A 27,362-nucleotide genomic window follows, 5' to 3' on the forward strand; every position below is an offset into this window, starting at 1 on the left:
ATTTGTTTACATCAAAAATGAATTTAAATGTCAGGAAAAGATTTTTGAAAGTGTATGTTTGGAGTGTCGCTTTATATGGAAGTGAAACTTGGACGATCGGAGTATCTGAGAAGAAAAGATTAGAAGCTTTTGAAATGCGGTGCTATAGGAGAATGTTAAAAATCAGATGGGTGGATAAAGTGACAAATGAAGAGGTATTGCAGCAAATAGATGAAGAAAGAAGCATTTGGAAAAATATAGTTAAAAGAAGAGACAGACTTATAGGCCACATACTAAGGCATCCTGGAATAGTCGCTTTAATATTGGAAGGACAGGTAGAAGGGAAAAATTGTGTAGGCAGGCCACGTTTGGAGTATGTAAAACAAATTGTTGGGGATGTAGGATGTAGAGGGTATACTGAAATGAAACGACTAGCACTAGATAGGGAATCTTGGAGAGCTGCATCAAACCAGTCAAATGACTGAAGACAAAAAAAAAAAATAATAATACTAAATGTAATAATATTTCATGTATAAAATACATTAAAAAAAACCCAGTTAAAATAAATAATCAGAAAGAATAATTTAATTTTATAAAATACTACATTAAAATTAAATACACAATATAAATAAATATCAATAATAATAATACACATACACGCACACACAATTAAAATGAATAAAGTAATCTAAAAAAACTATGATGATAAGGTAATCTGAAAAAAATAAATCCTTTACTAAAATCAATTTTTTTTTAAATTAATAAATAAGGATAAGAAGAGGAACTATTTATTAAAGAAAACATGATGAAATATCAGGAGCAGGAACCAAGCAAGAAATTAAAATTATAAATATCAGAAAAAAACATAAATTCAAATAAGAGATGTGTGTCTTAATTACTTTCAATAGGAAATCTAAAGGAAATTTTAAAAGGTGGTAAATAAGAAACTAAAAATTATGTGGATGGGATTCAGCACGAGATCTTATTATCATAGATAAATTTCTGGCTATTGAGCGTTGAGTGCGAAGTGAGAGAGATGATAAAGGAGTTAAATGTGGTGGTAGAGAAAGATGAGATAATTCAGATGCTGTTAATTCTCTTGCATCTTCTCCAACACGATGTACTGGAATTTGACCACTGGTCCGCATAACTATACTTTCCACTCTATGATCCTACAAACAATCAATCAATTTCATCAGTAATTTTAAATGAAAAATAAATATGTTTATATTTATATAACAGAAACCTATTATATATATATATATATATATATTATATAGAAGGACCATTCCACTACTGATTTTTGACTGACTATTGAAGAAAAAATAGATTACTGTAGCAACACAACTTATGTATAGCCACCAGCAATCTATATTTTCATGATATCAATTCCACCATCTGTTCTGCTATGTTAGTAAAGGAGCAGTCAATAAGACATGAAAAATATTTTGAGAGGTCTTGTCCAAATCTGTCTAAAGAAAAATTAAAATAGGCATTAATAGAAGTAAAAAATGATTTCAATGTTTTAGACTACAAGGGAAATTTAGAGACCGAATTCAAGGACATAGAACTACAATAATGTGAAGTGCTTAAAACGTTCAGAGGTCAACCAAAACAAATGGCACAAGGTGCTTGTGAAGGGTGTTATTCTTTTGCAATGGAATGTGTAGTTACACTTTGTAAGTGACACAAAGGCTTTACAAGAGCAGTTCTGAAGAAATTTTTAACCATCCTCTTCAGCTTGGATTTCAGGCTGAGTGACTACCATTTCTTCACCAATATGAAGATCTGGCAGATTAATCAGCATATCAAAACAAATGAGGTGCTCATTATTAATAACTTGCTAAGTACTTTGGTGGTGAATTCTTCAATGATGGTCAGCAAAAACTGGCAGAGTTTAAACAACTGTAGTAATTAATCATTACTTTATATATGAATTTTTCAAGACAATAGTCTCTAAAGTTTCTGAGGGAATGCATAACCATGCTTACACAATAGTTCTAAAGAGATATAGTTTAAGTCAAGATCAGGTAAAGTTTCCATTATAATAAAGCTTTTACATAATAAAAAAATAAATAAATAAAAAACTAGATACCTGAATACTACTATGGTGAGAAATAGCATCAGAGAACTCAATAACCACAGGTTTATCAATTCTTTTAATAACAGAAATACCTGCTTTCTTAGAAGGATCCTCTTCTTTCTTGGTATTATCTATATCTGGAACTTCCTACAAAAAAAAAAAAAATAATCTGACAAACCATTAAAAAAAATTACATACATAAAAAATTATATATATATAATTTTTTTTTAACTCATACTTTTCTGTACTATATATATGTGTATTTATTTATTTTATTTTATTCTATTAGATCAACCAAAGTACAGAATAAATAAAGTAGCATGACTTACCTTACCTTATTCCACTATATATGCAGGAGCGCTTTTGCGATTTACTTGCATCATCAGCTGCATTACGTATTTATATATTTATCTCATTTATATATTCATTACAAACTTCATAAAACATAACTTATCATGCATTTATTAATTTTATTTAAAATTTAAAACCATTAATCTTTTTATTTTAAGAATTTAAACTTTTATTCAGTTAAATTAAAAATTAAAACAAAATTTAAAATATGAAAAATTAATTAAAATTAACATTAAAAATAAATAAAAATTAAATTATAAATGTTTTTTACATATGTAAAAATATAATGTCAAGGCATAAAATCAAATTAAAAATAAAATTACATCAAAATATACTGGACAATATTTGAGTACCAGACAAATAACCACATAATAAAACATCTAATAAGTAATAAACATAATGATTCATCTGATTTATAAAATTTGAGTGGTATTTATAAAACTGAATGTAATAATTGGGACCATATTTGTATAGGAAAGCCCACTAGATCCTTTAAGGATAGATTCTTGGAACATTTTAGAAATTATAGAAAAGGTAAACTGGGCTTTCTTAATGTATATGATCAAGAATAAACAACTGATATTAGGAGAAATTTAAAAATACTGGAAATTAAAAAAATGTAATATGAATACAGATAGTAAGGGATTGGACATTTCAGAAAGATACTATAAATGTAAACATAAAAATAGGTTTAATATGATCAACCTTCAGACATAATAAGAGGATGACAGTATTCTGAAAGCTGCAATAGATAGCACCACCATCTATTTTGATAGTGATGTATATTTCTCAATTATATTTTTCAATCAGTATAGTAAAGTAAGTTCAGTTAAATGGATAACATGCATAACTGCTTCACTTAAAATATCTTTATTTGATTTTAATTTGAATTTGATTTTATGCCTTGAGATCATATTTTTATATATGTAAAAACTTTTTAGAATTTAATCTTAATGTTAATTTTAATTAATTTTTCATATTTAAAATTTTTTTTTAATTTTTAATTTAACTGAATAAAAATTTAAATTCTTAAAATAAAAAGATTAAAAGTTTTAAATTGTAAATAAAATGAATAAATGGACGATAGGTTATATTATATTTTATGAAGTTTGTAATGAAATTTGAGATGAATGTATGAATATGTAATGCAGCTGATAATGCGAGTAAATCGCGAAAGCGCTCCTGCATATATAGTGGAATACAGTAAGTCATACTACTTCATTTATTCTATACTTTGGGCGATCTAATAAAATAAAATAAATATATATATATATAAATATATATATATATATATATATATATATATATATATATATGTGTCTGTGTGTAAGTGTGAGCGTGTGCATAAAAAGTATCTTCCTTATTTTCAAATCACATTTTAGGGGCAATTACCTGACATAAATTTTTCATGTCTATAATATACAGTTTTATGCAGGATGTGGCAGAACCGACTAAGTGGTTAGGAGAGGTCAATGCTTGGGAGATTGTGGGAGTAGGCAGGTGCACATGGTCTCCCTCTGTTCCATCAGTGACCCCTTTCAGTAGCTAACACGGTATAGATCAGAGCACATCATGGCTTTGGAGTATACATGTATTTTTGAAAACTCTTTGTGTCATGATCACAGACTGCAATGCAAGAACTTTTCAGTGATGGTTCAACATTCTGTGCAACAATGCCATTCCTAATGTGAATACAATTTGGTCCTGGGTTAGACAGTTAAATTATAATTTTCAATTAATATAAAATAATCAGATGTTTCACCAAAAAACAAAGAAGAGACACACATGGCCAATGCAGGTCTATCAGAACACCAGAAAATGCGCATCTGGTGACAGCAGCGATTGAGTATTACCAAGACATTCTGCTCAGAGGCATGGTGTTGGCTTGGGAATGTCAGACTGCAGTTTGTAGAGGATTCTGCATTTTGATTTGAATTTTCAACCCTTCAAAATAATGATGTCTCAAGAATTGAGCTCAGCATACTACACCAGCCACCAAAATCTGCATCAGCAAATGCTTGCACAAATAATTCTGAGGCAGCTTTCTTCAGTAGTGATGAGGCACATTTTCAGCTCAAAGAAGTTAATGCCAAACCCCACAATATGTGTAAACAAGCTATACAAAGCTTCAGAGATTATCTCAACAATGTGTTACCGCTAATGGCCGCCATCTTGAAGACATTATTTTCAAAACTTAAAATGGTATGTGCTGCTAATTTAGAAAGTAAAGATATTTTTTTCTGTGTATACCTCCATTACTTTTTTTATAACTGCTCAAAACTGCTTAAAGGTTCTGCTGCACCCTGTACAATATAAGTACAGAATTTAACATAATACAATGCATTCATAAAGTCACTGTGCAGTATGCTTTAGAATTATGTGGTGCATTTTATCTTTTGGCATTACATTGGTTGGAGGAGGTCATTTTCAACACCTTTTATAAATTATTCCAGTTACTGTAATATCCGTTTCTATGAAGTAATGAAATAAAAATACAAAGTAATAATTAAGAAAGTTCTGTCATTACACTTCCATAATTCCAGTGCACAGCAACGTTTTGAATGAATAACAACATTTGAGAAATTTTATCTTCATGATAAAATTGGAAAGGAAAGAAATAAGAAGTTATCAAAAGTAAATAGTTTAAGCCCAAATTGCTATCATGCAGAAAAGGGATGTGATGCTATTAAAACAGATTTAGTAATTAGAAATTCTTAAATATATTTATACGGGGCACAGTGCTTCATGGCAAAGAAGCATTCACAATAATAAATCCAAAAAATCTACGAAAAGACTTTTCAAATTAAGTTTAAGCAGAAATGTTGAAAATTAGGTAGGTCATAGAATGTAAAATGAAGAAGAGTTAAGGCAAATTGTAGAAGTTTCTAGCAGTCTTGTAAAATGGACCAGATTGACAGTCCAAATATTAATATCTATGCTGCTGCACAGCTTTTAGTAGACTTTCTTTTTTTGTTTCTAGTTCATATAACTCTATAATAAATGTGTACAATTCACTTTCATAGAAATAAAATTTATTATGACTGAGAAAATAAATATGGATACCTGATGTGGTTGACACTTACATTGCATGAAATTATATGCTTAAGTTTATTTTGTGGTAACAGGGTAACAGTGCTTTCTGCAGAGGAGATGTGTTCATAAAATTCCTAAACTTTTTAAATTGTGCAACAGATAGCACCACTAATGGAATGTGTAATATATTGTGACCTAGCAGCAATACTGGATGGTGCCCAGTGAAAACGTAATGTAAAAATTTATTTATTCATCATACTGGCTGTTTTTGCAAAACAGCCTTAGGGATGCAAAAACAGCCAGGGATGTAACATTCAGCTGGGCTCATAAGTATAAGTGGTGGCAATGTTTCAAAGTTTGCTTAACATCAACTGATGAGGCTTTTATAAGCTGACTGTCAACATCCAAAACCAATGAAACTGTTGCAAAAGTTATAAAGAATTCATTCATTCATTTAACTATAAACAAGGTAAATGAAGAAGTGAGCATTTAAAAAACTGTTAGCTATAAAATTATTATGCAAAATTTTGTCATGAGTCACACTTTAAAAAAAATCAGTTCTGGAGATGTGGGTGTAAGGATATGAAATATAAATAGAAGCTCAATCATTACAATGAGGGTCAAAATTGTCCCTAATACCAAAAACTCATCCTGCTACAATAAGAATCACTGAAGCAGTTGACCAAATGAATAGGCATCTCCCAATAATTAATAGCTTTATTTTTCATTTTTATGAATCACAATTTAATGGTAGCTTACATGTGAGTCGATATAAAATCAGAAGTCTATGACCATAACACAAAATAAAAATCAACTGTTTTAAAAGTATTTTTAATTTTCTGTACAAAAAAATTTAAGGATTAGATTTACAAAAATTATTAGTGTTTAGAAATAAACAGATGGAAGAGTTATTATTAAAAAGGAGATATGTAATTAATTTTGAAGTTAATAATTATGTAAATTTATTTTATTACCTGAAGCGGCTCTAATGGCATATGGAGATTACGATTGGTAGCAATTATCACAGATAAAGCATCAACTAGTTCCGAAGCAGTCATTCTCTGATGGGGATCCAACACAAGTAAATGTTTAATTAATTCAATCGTACCTTCACTTACTCTACCATCACTGAAATAAACAAAACAATATAATTTTCTTATCACAAAAATAAATAAATTATAATAAAAATAAAAACTGTACACAATGTCTTGTTAAGATATCTCTTTGGCTTCAACTTTTGTTCAAGCCAAAGAGATGTGCCTAGGGCTAATAAAAGTTAGCCTCTAGTTCTTAGTTCATTATCTATTTCTTTCTAATAATTATAGGTTTATTAATTAATTATAGATAACTGTTTTTTAATAGCGGATCTCCATGTGGAGTGGTAGTGTCTCCCCGGCTTTCATCCGGAGGTTAGGCATAGCATTTTTCAAAATTTCATTCCCATTTCTTCAAGCTTACGTGGTGATAACAAGTAAAACAAAATTATAACATGTATTTGTAATCTCTTATAATTCATTATTTCCTACAATGAGACATTTAATAAGATATGTTTGACATTAAGACATTAGTGAATGAGACTTCCAATATTTGTTTATCATCTATTTCCTCAATCTCTAACAGATAGATGATTTTGAACTAATAGATATTTAGCAAAACAGTCACAGCCAGTCACTATTGTCGATGTTGATTCAGTCACAACTGAATATCCTTATTGATAAAAATGATAAGTATTGTTACATCAAGGAATGTGTAAGGGAATCAATAGCCTCATTACTTTTAACTCACAGAGAGGTGGAATATACTACAAAAATAATGGGCGATTGTAAAGTCGTGCAACCCAAATGAACAAATTGTTTTTCAGAAAGCCTTTTTATTAATTTACAAATGTATTACTTACAAGTTTATAATAAATGCTGGAAATGTTTACCATGATTTTCAATGCATGCATCAATACATTTTCTTACATTGTATGCACCATTTTTCAGTGTAACATTAGTGATATTTGATATACAGTCCTCAATATTTTGTTTAAGTTAATCAAGTGTATGAGGGTCTTAGTACACATCATCTTTCAAAAAATCCCACAAATAAAAACCGGGAGGACTCAGGTCTGGTGAATGAGGATGCCACAGACCATGGGAAATTATCAGGTCATCGAAGAAATCGCAAAGAAATTGCATACTACTGTTTGCCGTGTGTGTAGTTGCTGTTCTTGTTGTAACCAGCAATCATGTTCATCAGTATGTAGCACAGGTATAAACTGCATGATTATTTTTTCATACCGTTCAGCTGTGAAGGTCTCTGAAAAAGAGATAGGCCTGACAATTCTCCAACGAGATAAACCAAATCACACCCTAATTTTTGCGAATGTAATTGTTGTTCATGGAACACATGTGGGTTCTTTGAAGACCATATTCTGTAATTTTGACTGTTAACATATCTGCTAAGATGAAGCCAAGCTTCATCGCTGAAAAGCCTTTGCTTAGAACAGATATGTCATTTCGAATGAAACTTCTAAACCACTAACAATACTGCATTTGTTTCTCTTTATCTGGTTTTTGGAGCTGATGACTTACATTAATCCGGTATAGATGTAATTTTAGAACTTTACTAGCCTTATAAACACTTTCATAAGATAGCCCAGTCTGGTTGGAAAGTTTTTGAAGAACAAAGACGTGTTTCATTTATTGTCTGCAGACTGTTATCAGTTAAAACACTTGGATGGCCGGTATGTTTATGGTCATGCAAATTGTCTGTATCCTAAAACAATTAAATAAACGACATATAGTGAATTTGTTTGGCAGATTAAGATCTCGATAGGATTTAAATCTGGGTGGTATGGAGGAAGTCAGAGAACATCACACCCTTATAATTTTGTAAATGTTTGTCAAACACCTCCATGTGACAGTTACAGTCACCATGCCACCCCCTCCGTACCTAGTCCTTTTGGACTTTACTAGAGGTCATCTTCAATACATTGGCAATGACATCTTCCAGTCTTAACCTCAGCCAGGATGCCACCAATGTGAATCCTACAAGCAACCTTCACACTGATGTACTGCTAACCAAGAACTCTAATGAAGAAAAAAAACATCTCAAGTCTTAAATAAGACTAAAAAACTAACAAGTGAAGAAACTCAAACTACTAAAAAAGATAGTAATTATTATTGTTTTCCCTGTTTGCTTTTACCAATTCGTACAACTGTGGTTTCAGGATCAAGGAAGAATGAGGAATAAAATCTTTCTGCAACCGCTTAATCATACTTCTTTTTTTGATGATTTTCCTAAAACAGCATTGTGATAGAATGCGCTATCAGAAATTACCACAGAATTTGGAAAGTTTGAAATATATCTTCTGTCCATTTTAAGTAATTTGCTGCCTTCATTTGACCTCTGTAATCATTTTTTAAACTTCCTTACCAAGTTAATAAGGCGTTTGCTAAAAAAAAAAACCATTTCTCCTCTGGTGTGCACTATAATAAGACTGCTGCCTTTTGAAATAGGTACTTTCAACCACCAGAATCAGTACATCACGATTTATTTTTAGTATGAGAAGATAATATATTTATGACTTTTCAAGGTATACTATCAGCCTATTTTCAGTTCTAAATCTTTTTATGGCAGTCAGATATTAAATACGCATAAGTCTTGTCATGTTGCTCAGTGAGAGCCTTCCTATTATTTCAGGTTTTTCTCCACCTAATGACCAATTCTTACATTATTTTTTTCAAACTCATATCTTTTCCTGAATAACCAGTGGAATTTTTAAGTGCTAACATTATATTTTTAACTGTTGGCAGTTTTAAGAATTTTTTTAAGTTCATTTATAGTCCATCTCACCATATACTAAAAACCATCTAGTCCCATTGCAGGCTTTTTACGGGGTTTGCATTTTGTTGGAGTACAGAAAGAAGTCTCAACCAGATTTTCAGCTAATTTTTCTAGCAACCTCTTTTTCTCTATTCTCACTCTTTGGACTTGGGATTGTAACACCCCAAATGCAGCTACTGTTCTTTCTTCACATCTTTTAATGTGAATTAGGTGTTTATCTAATTAGCCGGCCTCTGTGGCACGAATGGTAGCATCTTGGCCTTTCACCTGGAAGTCCGGGGTTCAAAATCCGGTCAGGCACAACATTTTCATTCATCTCATCCTCTGAAGCAATACTGAACAGTGGTCTCAGAGGTTAAACAAAAAAAGTGTTTATCTTCCTTTTCTGTCTTTGGAAATTGATCACCTTCTTGTTTCGTAAATTCATATACACTATTTATTGTTTTCCGGGGCTACTGTTTTTTGTTTTTTTGTGTTTTATGGTATACTTGAGTTCACTAATAATTATAAAACACTAAACATACACAACAAATTAACACAATCATAAAACATGTCTACCTTTTCTCAATCAAAACTTGAATAAAAAGAAATGGATTTGCACAAATGCTCTTACAGGATCACCAAATTCAGGACACTAGTTAACTGGATTATACTCAAGCATTCAATAAGGTAGGCTTATGGATAATTATTTATTTTTACACTGGCCAGGCTGTATTTGAAAACTATGAGCATGTAACACACAATATAACAATACTGTTTCTTGATATGATTCTAAGAAAGGCGACTCATTCCTGAGTTATAATACTTGGTTTGTCCATGTTTACTTTTACAATAAATAAAATAAAGATAGATTATAAACTATGTTTATATATGTCAGACAATTATAATGTAAGTAAATTTATCATTTAGTGTTTATCTATTGATGTAATTATAATACTTGTTGAGTATGGCCTACATTTTTATTACATTTAAAAATATATCATAATACTTCTTTTTATGGAAAAATATTTAATCTTTTATGAAGTATAAACAGTAAAATTAGAAAACATTTAAAAGTAATTCATAACACCACACAGTAACAAAAAATAATAAGCTGTATTTACATAAAAGCAATTTGTTTCCGCACGTGAAAACTAAATTGAATGTTTTCAGTTTGGGTAACAGGCATCAAACTAGCTGTTGCAGGCCAAGCTTCAAGATTCATGATGCAGCTATATCTATCTGTTTATAGCTAAATATCTGCATGATGTCTAATGGGGCAGCATTTCAACAGTATTAATAAATAATAAACAAAGAAATTCAAAATGATACTCAATTTTGTCCCTGTATTCCAAATTAAGAACTAATGACAAATGTGAAGTAAATTACATCTGATAATACTCACAGTAAAGTTTACAAATACAATTCATAAATGTTCAATGGTGGCCCCCTCCAGCTGCACACCACATATCTAAGCGAAAGCTGAACTCGTCCCACATGCGAGAAAACATATCTTACAGTAAATATAGTGACCTCCAAGGAACCGATTTTAGGTCATTATAACTAATAGTTACAACAACCGATGTTCAGGTAACTAAGTGGTACTACTTTAATATGCTATCTACATGGGTATTGCAATACAGTAAAATAATAATCATTAAAAATAATTATTTTATTTCCGTAATAAAATAATACAAAAAAAAAATGCAATAATAAATACAAATACAGTAAGCATAAAAGAAGATGGAGAAAAATTGTAAAAATTACTTTTCAGCGTAAAGCCAGTTATTTTGCTTTATTTCGAACATTTCGTGTTGTAATAGTTTTTGAAGGCTCTTTTTTAAATCAACACAAACACTCTTTGTTTCTTCATTAGCAATTTATGTAAAACTGAGAAACCAGAAAACGATTTTCATTGCTGCTAAAACTACTGGAAGATTTGACGGGTTGATGTCTTCATCGTTGTCGCTATTGTTACCTTCGTTATCATTACCTATGTCCCTGTCTATTTCTGCTAGTACTGAAGCCACTACATCATCATCTGTTACAGTTTCATGCATTTCTATATCTTTGTCAAGCTCTTGGTAATCTTCAAACAATGCATTTGACAATGACTGGTTTTGCAGACTATTGCCCCACTCTGCTGAAGATTCTTCTTCACATGTGATGTCAGTAACTTCGCCATCCTGCATGTCGAAAGCAATTTTTTTACAGTCAGTGGAGAAACCTCATTCCATGATCTTCTAACATAATTATAGCATCCAGAATAGTTATTTTGTTTCTTTTTTTTTAATCTAAATCCTGAATCATTTATAAAATTAGGTGTTTTTTGTAGTGGACTTTTACAGACTTGATCACGCCTTGATCTAAGAGCTGTAAGACTGTTGTTATTTTTGATGGTAAGAATACTAACTTTTGTGGATGAGCCAGACAGTTGTCAATGAGCAGCAATATTTTGTCATCTTCAATCTTTAATTCATGATCCCAGTATTCCAAACCAATCAAGAGACAAGTTTTTTGTCACTATATCTGATATGTCATTATATCTAATGTCACTATAAATGATACTTACTGTATACTATTGAGTTCACTGCAGCTGTGTTACAGTTCCACAGGTCAGCCAGATTTGTTGGTAGAGGTGATAAGTAAACTGCATCTTTTACACCCCACAAGAAAAGGTTACACAGCATGAGATCAGGTGATCTTAGAGGCCAGAACTGAAGAGTCAGGTCTTCATTCCCGATGCATCCTAATCATCATTGAGGTAGAGATTCATTCAGATAGCATCGAACATCTAGAAGCTAATGGGACAGAGCTCCGGCCTGTTGAAAAATGAAATCTTTTCCCTCAACTAAATGAATCTTCATTTAGTTGAGGGAAAAGCCAATTTTCAAGCATGTCCTGATACAATATCCCAGTAACAGTGTCTTCTGCAAAAAGGAGTGGTCTATAAACCTTTGCTTGTAATGGGGAGCAAAACACATTAACTTTGGGGGAGTCTCTCTCATATTGCAGTTTGTCTTGGGGATCTTGTAGACCCCATACATGAACATTCTATTTACTTACTTCTCCACTGAGAAGGAATGTTGCTTCATTGCTAAAAATAAAATGCCAAAGAAATGTGTCATTCTACATTTTTTCAGGAATTTGATCACAAAATTCAACACGCTTTGGTTTTCATCTCTGCAAAGAGTCTGTAAAAGTTGTAGGAAGTATGGCTTGAAAATTAAACGACACTTCAAAACATGCCTGACAACTGGTTAGGTACTCTAAGTTATCTGCTTGCTCTATGGGCTACTTTCTTGGGCTTTGAACAAAACTTTCTTCAATTCATCTCACATTTTCCTCTGCTACACGCAGTTGGCTTGGTCTCTTACCTTTACAGAGATACCGCTTGATCAAACTGGTGAAACCAACAACATATGCTCTTCCTTGCTGGAGGATCAATATTAAATGGACATGAAACACATGCTGTACTGCAGTTGTCGACTGAGATTATCCGTACTCAAGAACATACTTATATTGCACTGTAGCCATCTTACTCACAACTTTCATATAATGGCGGTGCAAGCACTCTAGCGGTTGTTTATGCAACTACATGCACTGTAGTGATGTTATTCAAAACTTTTGGACCTACTCTCAACTACTACGTAGATCAGTCAGACACAATGTATAGTTTAGGAAACACAATTACTAAATTTAGTTCATCATTCAGAATTGCCCTGTATTGTTTCTCCACAGAAAGGGGTATATTATATCTTTATACTATCTATCTCATGCTTTCTAATGTTGGCATTTAAAGTAAACGAGGTAAAAGTAGTTTCTTCATTTGAGAATCATGTTGTTCATTATATTGCTAGTTCATGTGTTGAACACAGGATATGTATCATATATAAGAGGCTGAATATCACCTGCATTTTGGAAGGCTTGGATTGCTAATATACAATCACACAGCTCAGGAAATCCACTTCACTCCTAACTTTCCATAATAAGTGTTATAAAATTTTTTTAATTTTTTTGTGGGACTGACTGCTACAATCATAAAAATGTTATTACCATGCTGCAAACTGCACCAACTGTTCCTGACTATGGTCAGGAACTACATGAACCGAAGCCATTCATTATGGCTTTTGCATAATTATACTCAAGTTTAACTCTTGCATGTGATTTTGCTGTTTTCAGGAATAACTAGTGTCTCATGTCACACTATCTATAGATTTACAGTTACTGCACCAAAGAGATAACATAATTCAACAATTAATTTTCTTTATATATAAATATATATATATATTAATTAAGAGGACATACCAGCATTTGATTTTTTTTTATTATTATTCATAAACTGCAATTATTTATTAAAACTGGCTGATTAATACTAAGATAGAACAAGGTGATAAGTATAAGTATATTTGTTTGGTACTCTAAATTTCATCTGCATTATTACTCTGAAGATGAAAGCAAACAAAAACATAATATATAACAATCTATACATGAAGTTCACATACATGCTTGAAATTAAATTATACTGAACATAACTTACTTTGGTATAGTATAATCAGCAGATTTGATCTTATTAAACAACTGTGTAGGAACTGAATCATAAAATGGAAATTGTCCATATAACATTGTAAATAAGACAACACCAAGAGCCCACATATCTGAAGGTTTCCCTGCGCAAGGAGACAAATGTTATCAAAACTTACTAAATATTTTACAAGTGAGAACCTAGTAGTGTTATATTTGATCACCTTCTTGAATTTAATGAAGATCAATAACTCCTGCTCATAACTGGAAACTTCTTAAGCTGCAAGATAAAGTAATAGAATGTTTTTATACACTTTCATTATTTAATTTCACAACTATAAAAATACACATGCTCCACTACTACTTCATTTTCTGGAGTTCATTCATTCATTCATTTTGAGGTATTCCTTCTTAACAAATAATTTTTTTAATAAGGTGTAATGCATAATTTTTTTTAAAGATAAAAGGAAATTTTTATAATCTGTATTCTATTCAATAATATTCATAATTAAAAAACTAAATGACAAATAGTGTAGTATAATAGTACATCAAATTTTACCTAAAAAAATAAAAATAGTGGATTAGTAGATCTTGAAGTTGGTTGTAAGATGGTACAGCAGCCATTATAATTGCTTACTTATCTGCAATAGTAACAATAGCAGTAAATCTGAATGTACAGGCCATGTGAATCAGCCTGTTTATTAAGAGATAAAATTGTTTTAAATAACCACTAAAGTATATGTATGATATTTAAGTTTGATATTGTAAATTTTTTGAGGGCAGTGATTTGATGGTGCAAAGTTAAATCCTGGTCCGCAAAAGACAATCAATGATTTGAGGAAGTCAGAAAACTTTGCTGTACAAAACTGATGTGCAGGAAATACAAGGTTCAGCATCAAGTATACGTCATACGAGCTCTATAATACAAATGATAGTGCTTTTTTAAATGAGAAAATTCAAACGTTAGAATCTGAAAATAAAGTTTTGCATAAAGAAAGTATGCAGTTTAGAAAACTATTGCAAAAGTTCAAATTTAGTTTTTTAAAACACTAAAGAATTAGTTCAAGATAACTGATGTAGTATGGAAAATATTATTTTGACATTGTAGGATATAATATAAAAGTAAATAATAGCCTGTTACATACTGAGAAAGAATACATATGCTTGGTTAAAAAGGAAGTTATTATATTACACTTTAACCGTTCTAGAAACAATTGAGCAAGTTTTAAAGTCTATTCAAAATTTGGAATCGTTATATTATTCGTGTATCAGAATACTATTATAAAAACAATAGACAAACATAACATGATTTGAAAAAAAAAATTACGTTCAGATTAAGGAAATGTGCCAATGCACTAGACTTATTTTGAGAAGCTGGTAATCAAGGGCAAAACACTACAGTTTAAAAGAAGTGAAGGAGTTATTTTTAGTGAAAGCAACAAACAAGAACTTTACACAGAGCAAAATAGTTGTTCTATGGCAGAAAATGCAGGAGGATCACGGGTCATACAGCAGTATGGTTAATCAGCTTTAGTGGAGGAAGAGAGGTTAACCTGTTTGGAAATGGAGATGTATCACAATTGTAGAGCTTTAATGATTCAGGAAAAAACCAACAAATATGCAAGAATAGCTGTCTCAAAAAGGGGCATAATTAGGAGCAAAAAAAATCTTGTGCAGTTCTGTGTAAGAAGATAGACTGTCTATTAATTTAATTTGGTTTAATATTGCTAACAATAAATACTGTAGATAAAGAAATGTCAACATTCAACTTGCAGCTTCATAATAAAGAATCATGTTCTAACTTACCCAGCTCAATTTTTTTTGACCTAAATTTGAATGTAACTCAAGAATACACAACTAATCTTCATCAAATTTTCACATGCTTAAGTTCAGACATACTACTACACCAGTAGTAAATTTTAATGAAAATTATCTAGTAGTTTTGGAGATTTTCAAGTCACAAGAGTTTATACATTGGCCTACATATATAGTGACGAACAAATTAATCTGAACATAATATTTCTAACAGAAAATGTTACTTTTAAAAGAAAAAAATGTTTAATAGGAAAACTTACTCAAATTTAATAGTTTATGTCTCCTCCTTTATTTTTATTATTTCATTAATCCTCTTTGGCATTGATTCCACTAAGGTAGAACAATGATTTTTTATTTCTTCATATCGAAACCAAACCTGTATCACTGAACTAATAAGGTCAGTTTTTGTGCTACAATTCATTTTCCCAAGTCTTTTTTAATAAGACCCGTAAGTTTTCAGTGGGATTCAAGTCGGGGGAGTTCCCTGACCATGAGAGCACTGGAATTTTTTTGGTTTTTGAAGAACTCTTTTGCTTTCTTTGACATGTGTCAAGGTGCAAGGTCCTGTTGGAAAATGACTCCGGGTTCTTCTGCATAAGTGGAACTATTTTCCTTTGGTATATGTTAATGTATTGGTCTGATTCATCATCCCATCCACAGGTATAAGTGCTCCTGCCCTTCATGAATAAAACATGCCCAAAACATCTTTTTGGTTGGGTGTTTGGGAGCTTGTTGCAGGTGTGCTGTGTAGTAGTCTTCTCATCTGCTGGCTTACGAATGTAGACTACTCTCTCCCCTCAGACAATTAAATGAATCTTGTCTGAAAAAATAACTTTTTTCCACATCTCAACAGTCTTTATGTACTTGCTTCGACAGTACATATACTAAAATTGGAACGATGCAGTCCATTCTTTATGGGTGCAGGTTAGAATTTCTATGTTGCGTAAAACATAATTTTGATTGGTATGAGTGTAGCACTAATTTAACTTTCAACTCGTTCATTTTCAGAGGCATTTACAGTCACAAACATGAGGCATTCACAGTTAGAGGGTCTAAAGAAGACCTCCGGTAAAGCCCCTCAGGGCTTGGAACAGAAGAGGTGTGGCGACCAGTAACATCACAAGGGTGTCTTCTCTCTATGGGATTGGGAGTCTATTCTTTATGTTCTTTTGCCCATTGAAGTCTTTTTGTCTTCATAACCTGTGTCAGTAACTGCTTCTTTTTAGGTTTATATATATAGATCATATATTTAATTACAAACGGAGTTGTATATAATGACAATCTATATTTATCCATCATATTATACAAAGTGTATCACAAATTTCTCCTGGGACTTTCATAACCTATTCTACTCATGTAAATAATAGAAAAAGTTCACGTAAACATATGTCCTAAAATGCTTCGTTTGCAAGTTACAGCTAGTGAAAAATTATGTTTAAATTTCAGCTACCCCACTTGGATCTGAGAAAGATTGCCAGAATTGTTCAGTGACAGAATACAAAAACTTGTCACATGTTGGTAAAAGTGTATGTGTAAACAAGGATTATATTGAAAAATAAATACTGCATTTTGTAGCTAAGGTATTGTACTTTTATTCATTTTTTCTTTCATTCCAATATCTCTTTTCATTCTCAAGCTACGCATATATGTGAAAAATTTATCAGCCGAGCTTCATACTTACAATTTATGAACTTTACAATCTACTAAAATAACATTTAAATAAAATTTTGTTTTTTTAGATACCTAGTTACTGGTGATTCTTTAAAAACATCATTTAGTTACTGCATTGAGCATTGTACAGTGCATACAATTGTAATGGAAACTTGCAAAATCATAACTGAAAATCTTATAAGTGAAATGCTGCTGCAACATCCAGAAGAAATGCGGAAAACTACAGCTGAAAATTTTAACACAATTTGGAATTTCTCCAACTGTTTGGGTGTGCTATATGAGAAACTCTTTACAATTCAAGCTCCCCCCTAAATAGTGGTTCACAATTTTTTAATTATAAGAAAATATTTTCTGTTGTTCTTATTGGCACTTAATGTTTTATTTGCACATTACAATTTCATAGCCATTTATGTTTGTGCATATGGCAAAGTAGCCATGGTGGCATTTTTACAAAATCTAATCTGGAGAAAGCACTTCAAAACAACACTTTATCTGTACCACACCATGCACCATTGCCAGGTACAGATACTGAGCTGGCGTCCATGGCATAAGTGGTAGCGTTAAAAACTCTTTTAGTAACCCAAAAATTTAGAATATTTACAAGATGAATCCAGGCCAAACTGGAAAATGTGGATTGCATAATATTAAAAGCTTTCATTCTATATAAATTTATAAAAAATATGATACAAACACGTATACATATCAAAATTCAAATGCACACTTGAATGATATTCTGCAAGAAATAGCACTTCAAAATCAACCTATGCAGGAAGGAAATGCAATTAATGATTTACAATTAGAAATTGTAATTGGAAATGCAATTAGAGAATTGTTTACAGAATACTTTACATCAGAAAGTGGATGTGTACCATGGCAAGACGAAAAAATCTAAGAAATAGTTGTCTTTTACTTATATTTACTACAATGCATACTTCCTGTACAATAATTTGTAATATACATAACATAATTATATATAACAAAAAAATACTTACCTTCTAGTTTCAGTTCTTTTCCTATGTCTTCCAAATATTATTTTTAAATCCGGTGGTTATACGAATGTTATAAGAATGTTATACGAGTTGACAACCAGAATATAAACAAGATAATATTTATAAAATGATATGTAAATTTTAAAATTGTAATTTATTAATTAAATAACTTATAATTCATCAATTTATAGCTGGAAAAACTGGCAATATTAATTAATAATATATGGTTAAATTTAAGATCACTGTCGTTTTGCCACATCAATAGATAGGAGATTTAATATGTAACTTCTGGTTATTTTATTAGGTAAAGATAAATCTTAGGTTTTAAAAGCACTTTAAATGGTAATGAATTCAGATCATTTAACTTGATTTAGTGTGTTCAGTAGAAATCTGATCACTTGACTCTGAACAACATATGTAAAGTAAAATGTTTGAAAAAAAAGATATATATATGTATATATAGTTATAATTATTTACACACATACACACACCTGTGCAGAGAGAGAGAGAGAGATAAACATAGGTCAGAAAACAGTTCATTAACGAGTTTCAGCTTGCTATGTTAATTTATCAATAACAAATAAAAATCTCTAGTTAAGTTTGTAGAGAATGTAATTCTGAGTATATCGATGTAAATTACATCCATTAAAATTAAACACAAATTTGAGAAGTTCAATTTTAATTTTTAAAAAAATACACAAACGGGATCAAAAAGTGATACGATTTTAGGGAGAGCAATTTTCATTAAATACGAAAAACAACAGATGGCAAAATATGAAATAATGTGGTCCAAATGCAAGCAAGAAGGAATTAATACAATTTTCCTAGTCTGTATTGCAAAGACTAAAATAATAGCAAAATGAAATTCCATAATGTAAAAATCCATAAATGCTTGATTTATATGCTTATAAAATTTTTTCTTCATTCCAATGAAAAACATAACAGAGTTTTACTTTTTATATCTTTTAAATTGAATTAAAGGTTATGTTATTAAAGTATTATTTTTCCATGCAGCTGATGACTGATGTAGACTGAAAGATTCAAAAATACACACACAAAATCATTATTTTGATACGAGCACTGAATATGTTAACAAGCATCAGAAAGTAAATATGTATTTGAATGTAATGATAATAAGTATGAAACTGACCGACATATGGTTTGCCACAAAGTACATCAGGTGATATGTAAGCAGGAGATCCTCGCTGATCTTTAAGCAGATCATGCTCGCTGCTCAAATGTTTTCCCAAGCAAAAATTTGTAATAGTTATATTATGTGTTCCTTGATCCAAAACCAAGTTACCAAGTTTCAAATCTCTATGAACTATATTTTTCTACATAAAAAAACAAAGGAAAGAATTCAACAGATTAATGAAATTTATAATCAATCAGTTTGTATACAATGTTTACTGTATACAGTTGCACAATATATCTTACAAGACTTAAAAATCAGAAGAGAAAATTAAATTTCTGTACGCGTTCAAAAATCAATCTGCTTCTACACCAAAGAAATCTTTACAAACACTATTCTGTACAGAGTTTGTGGTGATTCTATAAAATAGTAAAATAAATAAACACGTAAGATAATTTGTAAGAAAGATGATCAAAATACAACCAGAAGATAAAAGAGTATTATCGTACAACTCCTAGCAATAAATCATGTTCATTCCAAATCACACGCCTAACCTAACCTACCTAATAACCAAATCTGCAGTCGATACAAAATTTTCTAAAAGTACTGCCTACTGTAAAGAAGAATGGAACATTAAAGAAATCTGATGTAAATTAAATATTTTGGAATTGATTTAACTTTTGCACTAGTATATGACAACGTTAAGCAGTTACACTCCTTTATTAATTAATGAATATTCTCTCTGCTAGATTCCATGACTTTGATTGAAGTCTAGATGATATTCAACTGGAAGACCTGGCAGAACGATTTTCTCTAGTTTTCATCGATGCTGCTGAGAATTCAATTCCCATGGGTTGGGTCGAGAGTGAATTGTCCCTTGGTGGACTACAGTTATCTGTTAAAACAGACTGTGAACCATCTCAGGAGAGCTACTCAGCGGAAGAGTAATCCTGAACGGCAATTGGCTAGTGGTAGATGACTATCGAAGGCAAAGGTCTGAATATTAGGTAGATTTCATAAGAAAGCTACCTATTGTAATGGGTACCACGATTCAACTTCCAGAGAATTTTGGCATATCTTTGCATTTCACACCCCCCAGACACCAAAACCACCATCAAAAGTTCAAAAGTTTATACATCTATATATATTTCACTTTCTTGTAGACACAATAATTGCCATAATTTTACACCAATCACTTTCGAATTGATACATAAATATAATGACCCAAAATCTCAGTCGAGTCGTTAATGGGCAAAATTGGACCATGAAGTGGAAATGGGGGAGCTTTTTCAAAAAACAAAACAATACTAAAACTTTCTTATTAGGTAAAATATCAAATTCATTTAAAGTTCCTACTATTCTTTGGATAAGGGCCTAGAACTTGACTAAGTTAAGTTTTTTGATCACCAACCATTGGCCCAGGGGTTGGAAAAAATGGGATTTTGAAGACAAAAAATCATATCTCCCTTAACAGGCACAGGATTGAATCAGTTTAAAGTGGTTGTTAGTCCTCTAAACATTACCTAAAACTTTTGTCTAAAACACCTACCCTTACGGCAAGAGATGAACAAAATGTTGCTGAAATTGTAAGAAGATGGGACTTGTTGTATGCTAAACATGTGAAACATTTTTCGTAAGAAACCATTGTTGTATTGAGTAAATTTGAAGTCTTTCTTAACTTTAAGGTGGAAATCTTTTTTATCCCCTACTTAGCATCGGTGAAATCTATCTCCACCTTCAGGCGTGCCAAAAGGGTTTTTTTTCATTTGTCAGTACTTCTTGGTGCTCTTTGGTTAGAAAGCAAGAAAATAAGTATTCTTGGAGTGTTGTGTATAGAGTTCCTACGACACTAGGGTAAGAAAAATGTTCTTTTGTCGGCTTTCCTGACCAGGCAGGGTGTTGTTTCTAATAAAACCGAGATTTAAATATTCCATTAAATGATTTATTGCTGGATGATGTGACTAATGAAACCTTGTATCATCTATGAGTTCGAGAGGAAGTTGCTGCTTTTCGCTCTGATATTTTATCTGTGGAAATTATAGAGGCAGAAGTACATAAGGGAATTTGTAGTTTTGGAAGAAACAGACACCCCAGTTTTCATGGAATCATGGTGGAACTCCTTATCCATTCTGTTGGAATTTATTTTGGTACTTTAACTAGAATTTTTAATAGGATGCTCTTTGCTGGCTATTTCCTTGTTTGTTGGGAAAAACGTGTTCTTAAATTGTTGCTTAAAGATGGTGATAAGGACCATACCTTGGGCTACTCTTGTAGGCCTTTAACACTCATGCCAGTTTATTGGAAAGGTTTTATATCTTTGCATTAATAATAGGTTGAATTCAATAAAGTTTTTGATGGATTATCAGTATAGTTTTCACCCAAGAAGGGGCATAGAAGTCACTATGTTTAAGGTTTAGCATCGTTTCTTCCAGTGAGTCTGAGTATGGCTTAGGTACCTTTTTGGATATCAGGAGCTTTTAATAAGCTGTGGTGACCCTCTTTTCTGTTTCAGCTGCAGAAGCATGACTATATGCAGAATGAGGTAAATATGTTTTATAGTTATTTCAGCATTAGAGACATCGTTCTTCGTGACGGCGTTTCAGAAATAGAAAATATGCTATCAGGGGGTTGTTAGCAGGGTAGTGTATTAAGACTCTCCGACTTTGAGTTGTTCAATTTGATTCTACGACACAGTTGAGGTTACTCAGTGGATATTGCATCATACCTTAAGCAGATACTGGGCTTTACTAGTTAAAGAAGATTCGAGCAATGAGATCGAATTCAAGGCAACCCAGGCATGCAAGATACTCCAGTTGTAGGGTTTGCAACATAAAGTATTTAGCCCAGAGAAAACAATGATGGTATTGCTCAAGGGGAAACTGGGTGTTACATGACGACCTCATGTATCAATGGCAAATCATCAAATTAGGTATGTCCTCCTGCAAGTATTTAAATGTTATCCTTGATGAGAATCTTCAATACAAGGGGCACTTACAATACACTGCCAAAAAGGCTTTAGTGTTAGCGTAACAGTTAACCTTGATTGGGAACTTAATTTCAGAACTATGCATGTTCTAAATGAGGGTATATGCAAAGCTATAATGCTGTATGCTGCACCTGTCTGAGTTCATCAACTGAGGTACAAATATTAAAGGAATATTTTTCTGAAAGCCCAGCATCTTCTATTGTTATCTGAAACTGATGCCTGTAGGACTATCTCTCAAAAAGGAGTCTTTGTTATTTCTGGTATTAAGTCCATTGATATATTTGCAACTGAGCACCACTTACGTTATGATGCCAAGGTTTTCTTTTATGTGCCAAGAGAGACCTCTTGGCGCATAAAAGAAATAGACAACCAAGGTTTCCATTTATGGCAAGTCAGATGGACTTAATCATAAAATGGCTGTTACATGGAGGGTACGTTTCCTGATGAGAAAAGTATGTAGGTTGTTAGGTCAATTTCCCCCATCAGCAAATTATACAGTCTCTTTCTGGACATGGTGCTTTTTGAGATAAGTTGGCCAGATCTGGTTTGATTAATTCAGGCTTGTATCCGGGGTGTAGGCCATTGTCTATGTGCGCCATGTTTTATATGCCTGCCCCAAGTACGAAACTGAATGTACCAAAATAGTTAAGAGAGCTTCTGAGGATCAATTTCTCCAGTCTATTTCTCAGTTAAAAGTGGACCGATATCTGCATCCATTAATTGTGTCTCTCTCATTTCCTCTTTCTGCCAGTCGGTTGCTGCTGTAGTCATGATTTCCCATAATCTGAAACTCTGGCTCGTTGATCTATCTTGCAACAATGACTACAGTAGACGTTACAGAGTTGTCTGAAATGAGCATCCGCATTTGAATCCTTCTTCCTTGATCGATGGTTTGCCTTTGCCATATTTATGTATGACATTCTACCTGGCATGCTGTCTGTCCCTTCTTCAGCACTTTCTCTACCGAGTTTTTAGGAGTTGACACTTTCATTTCAGGTTCATACTTTCCCAGCTCTGTTCCTCACTACAGTTTATTCAGAAGTTCCAAGGTTTACCATTCGGATCGTAAACTTTCTTGGAACTGGTAACAGCTAATTTGAACTTTGTTGTTTGGCACTATATTGTCAGGTCCTATAACTCCTGCCACCACCCTAAGAAGATCATAATCAGGATCATCCTCAAGTAAGTCTATTTTATTCATACTCACACAAAAAAACATGACTTTATTAAAATATAATTATTTATAATACCCTTTTTCAATTATACTAATATTCAATGAATTGTCTTATGAAAACTTTCTAATCTTTTAACACAAATTTTTAATTATTTTTTATTTACATATTTTAATTAATATTATTATCATATTATAGGATTTTTCATGCCTTATGTAGAAAACATTAGCAAGGATGCTCCAAGAGGATCCATGGCAGTGCAGGCTAATGCACCAATCTCCTAATTTACCAGGTAACCAAGTCTGAAATCTACAATTATTTTACACCTTAAATATTATTTATTTAATTGTTATGTCGGCATGTGATGTCACAACTTAGCAGACAACAGCAACAATTGATGTCCAGTTCTACCAACCAACCTTTGAAGATGACAGTTGTAGTCTAGTTTTACCAACCTTTGAAATATTCATTAAAAAATTTAATGTGTAAAAAGATTAAATTGGCAACACTGACAATGGAGAGCCAGTCAGATGGCCGAATGGCAGAGCCAGTGTCACGTGACCAAAATACTCAATCCTATTGGTTCATGATGTCAGATCAGTATTTTTGTACTACGAGGGTTATTTTTTTTTCAAGGTCCGATTGGTCACAAAATTAAAACCAGTGAAAATAAAAAATTTTTTATTAGTAACAAGTACTTACACAGTTACGCTATTTCTCTACATAGTCGCCACTCCGATTTAGACATTTGTCGTAGCATGGTACCAACTTTCCAATACCCTCGCCATAGAACGAAGCCGCCTGTGTTTTCAGCCATGTTTCTACACTGGTCTGCAGCTCGATGTCTGTGCCAAAATGTTGTCCTCCTAGCCAGTGTTTCATGTGAGCAAAGAAGTGAAAATCGGATGGAGCCAAGTCTGGGCTGTATGGTGGGTGATCAAACACTTCCCAACAAAAACGCTGTAGGAGCTTCTTTGTTACAGCTGCAGTGTGTGGCCGAGCATTGTCATGGAGAAAGACAATGCCTGATGACAACATTCCTCTCCGCTTATTCAGAATTGCCCTTCGTAGACATTGAAGAGTCATGCAGTATGAGACTGCAGTGATGGTCGTGCCATGTTCCATGATTTCCACCAAGAGAACTCCATTCCGGTCCCAGAACACAGTAGCCGTACACTGTCTGTTGGAGAAGGTTTGCTTTAACTTCTTTGGTTTACTGGGAGAATGGGAATGCATCCACTGTTTGGATTGTTCTTTTGTTTCTTCAGTTTCGAAATGGACCCATGTCTCGTCCCCTGTAACAATTTTATTCAAAAAATCTTCTCCTTCATTGTGGTAGCACTGGAGAAACATTAGGGAAGCGTCCATTCTCATTGTTTTGTGATGGTCGGGGAGCATCTTGGGAACCCATCTCACACACAGTTTGCAGTACTGAAGTCTCTCACTCACAATGGTGTAGAGAGCTGACCTTGAAATTTCAAGAAACGAATCACTCAATACAGAAATTGTGAACCAACGATTTTCTTGAATTGCCTCATCCACTCGCTCAACGAGATCATCAGTTGACACTCGCTTCCTTCCCTGACCGCCTGCATCATGAACATCTGTACGTCCTGCTTTAAAGTTCCTGCACCATTGTCGCACTTTGCTTTCACTCATTGAAGTTTCACCGCACACATTACTTACTCGTCTATGAATTTCAGCTGCATTACACCCCTCAGCCTGAAGAAATTGAATTACCGCACACACTTCACACTTGGCAGGAGATGCTATTGTTGTACACATGTTTACATGCTAGCTGCATGTTCAGAATTAAACAAAGCGACGCGGTATGATTGAAGGCCATGCTAGAGACACTGCGGAACACATATGCGCAAAGGTTCATCTGATTTTTGCGTGGGTTTTTATTTTGCAACCGATCAGACCTTGAAAAAAAATAACAGTCGTACCTATAATGACTTTCATTATGGAGTACCAGATTCATCTCAGTCCTGTGAGATTATTATTTTCATTCCATAGCCGAACAGGACATAATGGTTACTAACTCCAATCCATACAAAAATTAAACATTCTTGAATGTGATTCATCAATTACCTCATGCTGAATTACTAATAAATGAACTTGGTTCAAATTTGAATTCTACTGAAGGGATGGTCATTGATTGAGAAGACCTGATCCTAAGGCTATCTACTAAGGGTAAAAAGTTACATAAATAAATATAAATATTTTTAAAAATTAACAAACCTTGTGTAAGTTTTTGACTGTACAAACAGTGTTATACAGTATAATTGCTGCCTCTTTTTCAGATAGCTTTTTCTCTCGAATAACATAATGTTGCAAATTAATAAGATTTGCATTTTTTGGACAAAAATCATGGGCAGTAAGGCAATCCAAAACTAAACAAAGCCTTTTTCTAACTTTGCCAGTGTAAACAGCACGACCATCTGGACATGATTTTTCTTCCATAGCAGAATCCTGTAGTAAAAAAAATTACCGAAGTTAACAATGCATATATATATATATATATATATATATATATATACAAACATACACATACACACACACACACACATACACACACACAACTTACTCCAAATAAATAAATAAAGAACTTATATATACAGAACTGTTAATTACTAATGTAGGCAATATATTATGATCTTAGTTTAACATAATTGCTTGTTCAGTTTGTTTTTGTTATAATATACCAATGGCTGGATTAGACTGAGCAAAAATTTCATGTAGGCTTATTTATAAGATTCTTTTGATGTCCTAAAGTTTACAACACTGATTCTTATAAACCCCTGTTACAAAAGTCTGAACTTAATATAACATAAATACTACAAAATCCATTTCATATGAATTATGCAACTTCTTTAAAATCTGAAAAACACATAATTTTGGTCATTTCTTGTATGATTTTGTTAACTCAAAAAAATATAAATTATTTATTAATAAGATATTACAAACGTAGTTCAAAAGAATAAATTTTAATAATACATATTAATTAAAATATATGAAAAAAATTAGCGACTTATGAAATAAAAAATTACTTAACAAGAATTTATTTCATAACAAAATGCAGAATGAAGGCATTTAGCTACAGTTATTTTCACAATGTACTGTAAACTGCAGAATGTTTGACGACAATGATCAACATTGGCTTTTTAAAAGAATCCAAAAGAAAGAAGATATTTTAAAGAAAAATATTTGGTCCTGTAAAGGAAAACATCCTTAACATAACAAACACTGCCCCTAGAAATTTAAAGAAAAAGCAGAAATAATGCGTAAGGAAAGATGAGCTTTCATAACCCACATTTTAAGGATGAGTGATAATAAAATTCCCACGGAAATCCTCCTCTTTTATCTAGAAAGAAAAATTTGTAATTTATATTATGTTAAGTTAAGAACGACTTAGAAAAAAGGAATATGGATTCCACTCTTACAAAATTGGGAAATAATTATAAAAAAAATTAAAAGAAATATCAGAAAAGATCATTTTCAATAAAGAAGAAGAAGAAGAAGAAGAAGAAGCAGGTCCAAAACAAAATGAGTTATAAAAAAAGAATTCAGGGAAAAGGCCAGTAAACTATTGCAGCAAAGGAAGGAGCTAAGAAAGGTATTAAACATACTCTATAGTTGGCTGAAATAAAGAAAAAAAATGTTTTATGTATTTTAAAACAATCTTGTGTACAGCCACTAAAAATTAATAATTAATTAAAAATAACTGAATAAAAATTAAAAAAAAAACAAGATTGTTGATAGTTTTAATAAGGCCAGCATGCTATTTACAACAAATCTGAAACTGCATCTAATG

General features: G+C 32.1%; 1 protein-coding gene across 3 annotated transcripts in view; it reads right to left on the reverse strand.

The window, feature by feature from the left end:
• Positions 1-549: 549 nt before the first annotated feature.
• LOC142327870 (serine/threonine-protein kinase 40-like) overlaps positions 550-27,362 on the reverse strand; it is a 37,708-nt gene continuing 10,895 nt past the window's right edge. For all 3 annotated transcript variants that reach the window (XM_075371230.1, XM_075371229.1, XM_075371228.1), the window contains exons 5-10: positions 25,790-26,020; positions 19,406-19,589; positions 13,797-13,926; positions 6,421-6,574; positions 2,075-2,209; positions 550-1,151 (exon numbers count right to left, since the gene is read on the reverse strand). In XM_075371230.1, coding sequence (XP_075227345.1) covers positions 927-1,151; positions 2,075-2,209; positions 6,421-6,574; positions 13,797-13,926; positions 19,406-19,589; positions 25,790-26,020 — 1,059 coding nt within the window. In that variant the 3' untranslated portion in view covers positions 550-926. The remainder of the gene's footprint in view (positions 1,152-2,074; positions 2,210-6,420; positions 6,575-13,796; positions 13,927-19,405; positions 19,590-25,789; positions 26,021-27,362) is intronic.

This window comes from Lycorma delicatula, chromosome 7 (genome assembly GCF_047948215.1).
Source record: "Lycorma delicatula isolate Av1 chromosome 7, ASM4794821v1, whole genome shotgun sequence".
Taxonomy (NCBI): Eukaryota; Metazoa; Arthropoda; class Insecta; order Hemiptera; family Fulgoridae; genus Lycorma; species Lycorma delicatula.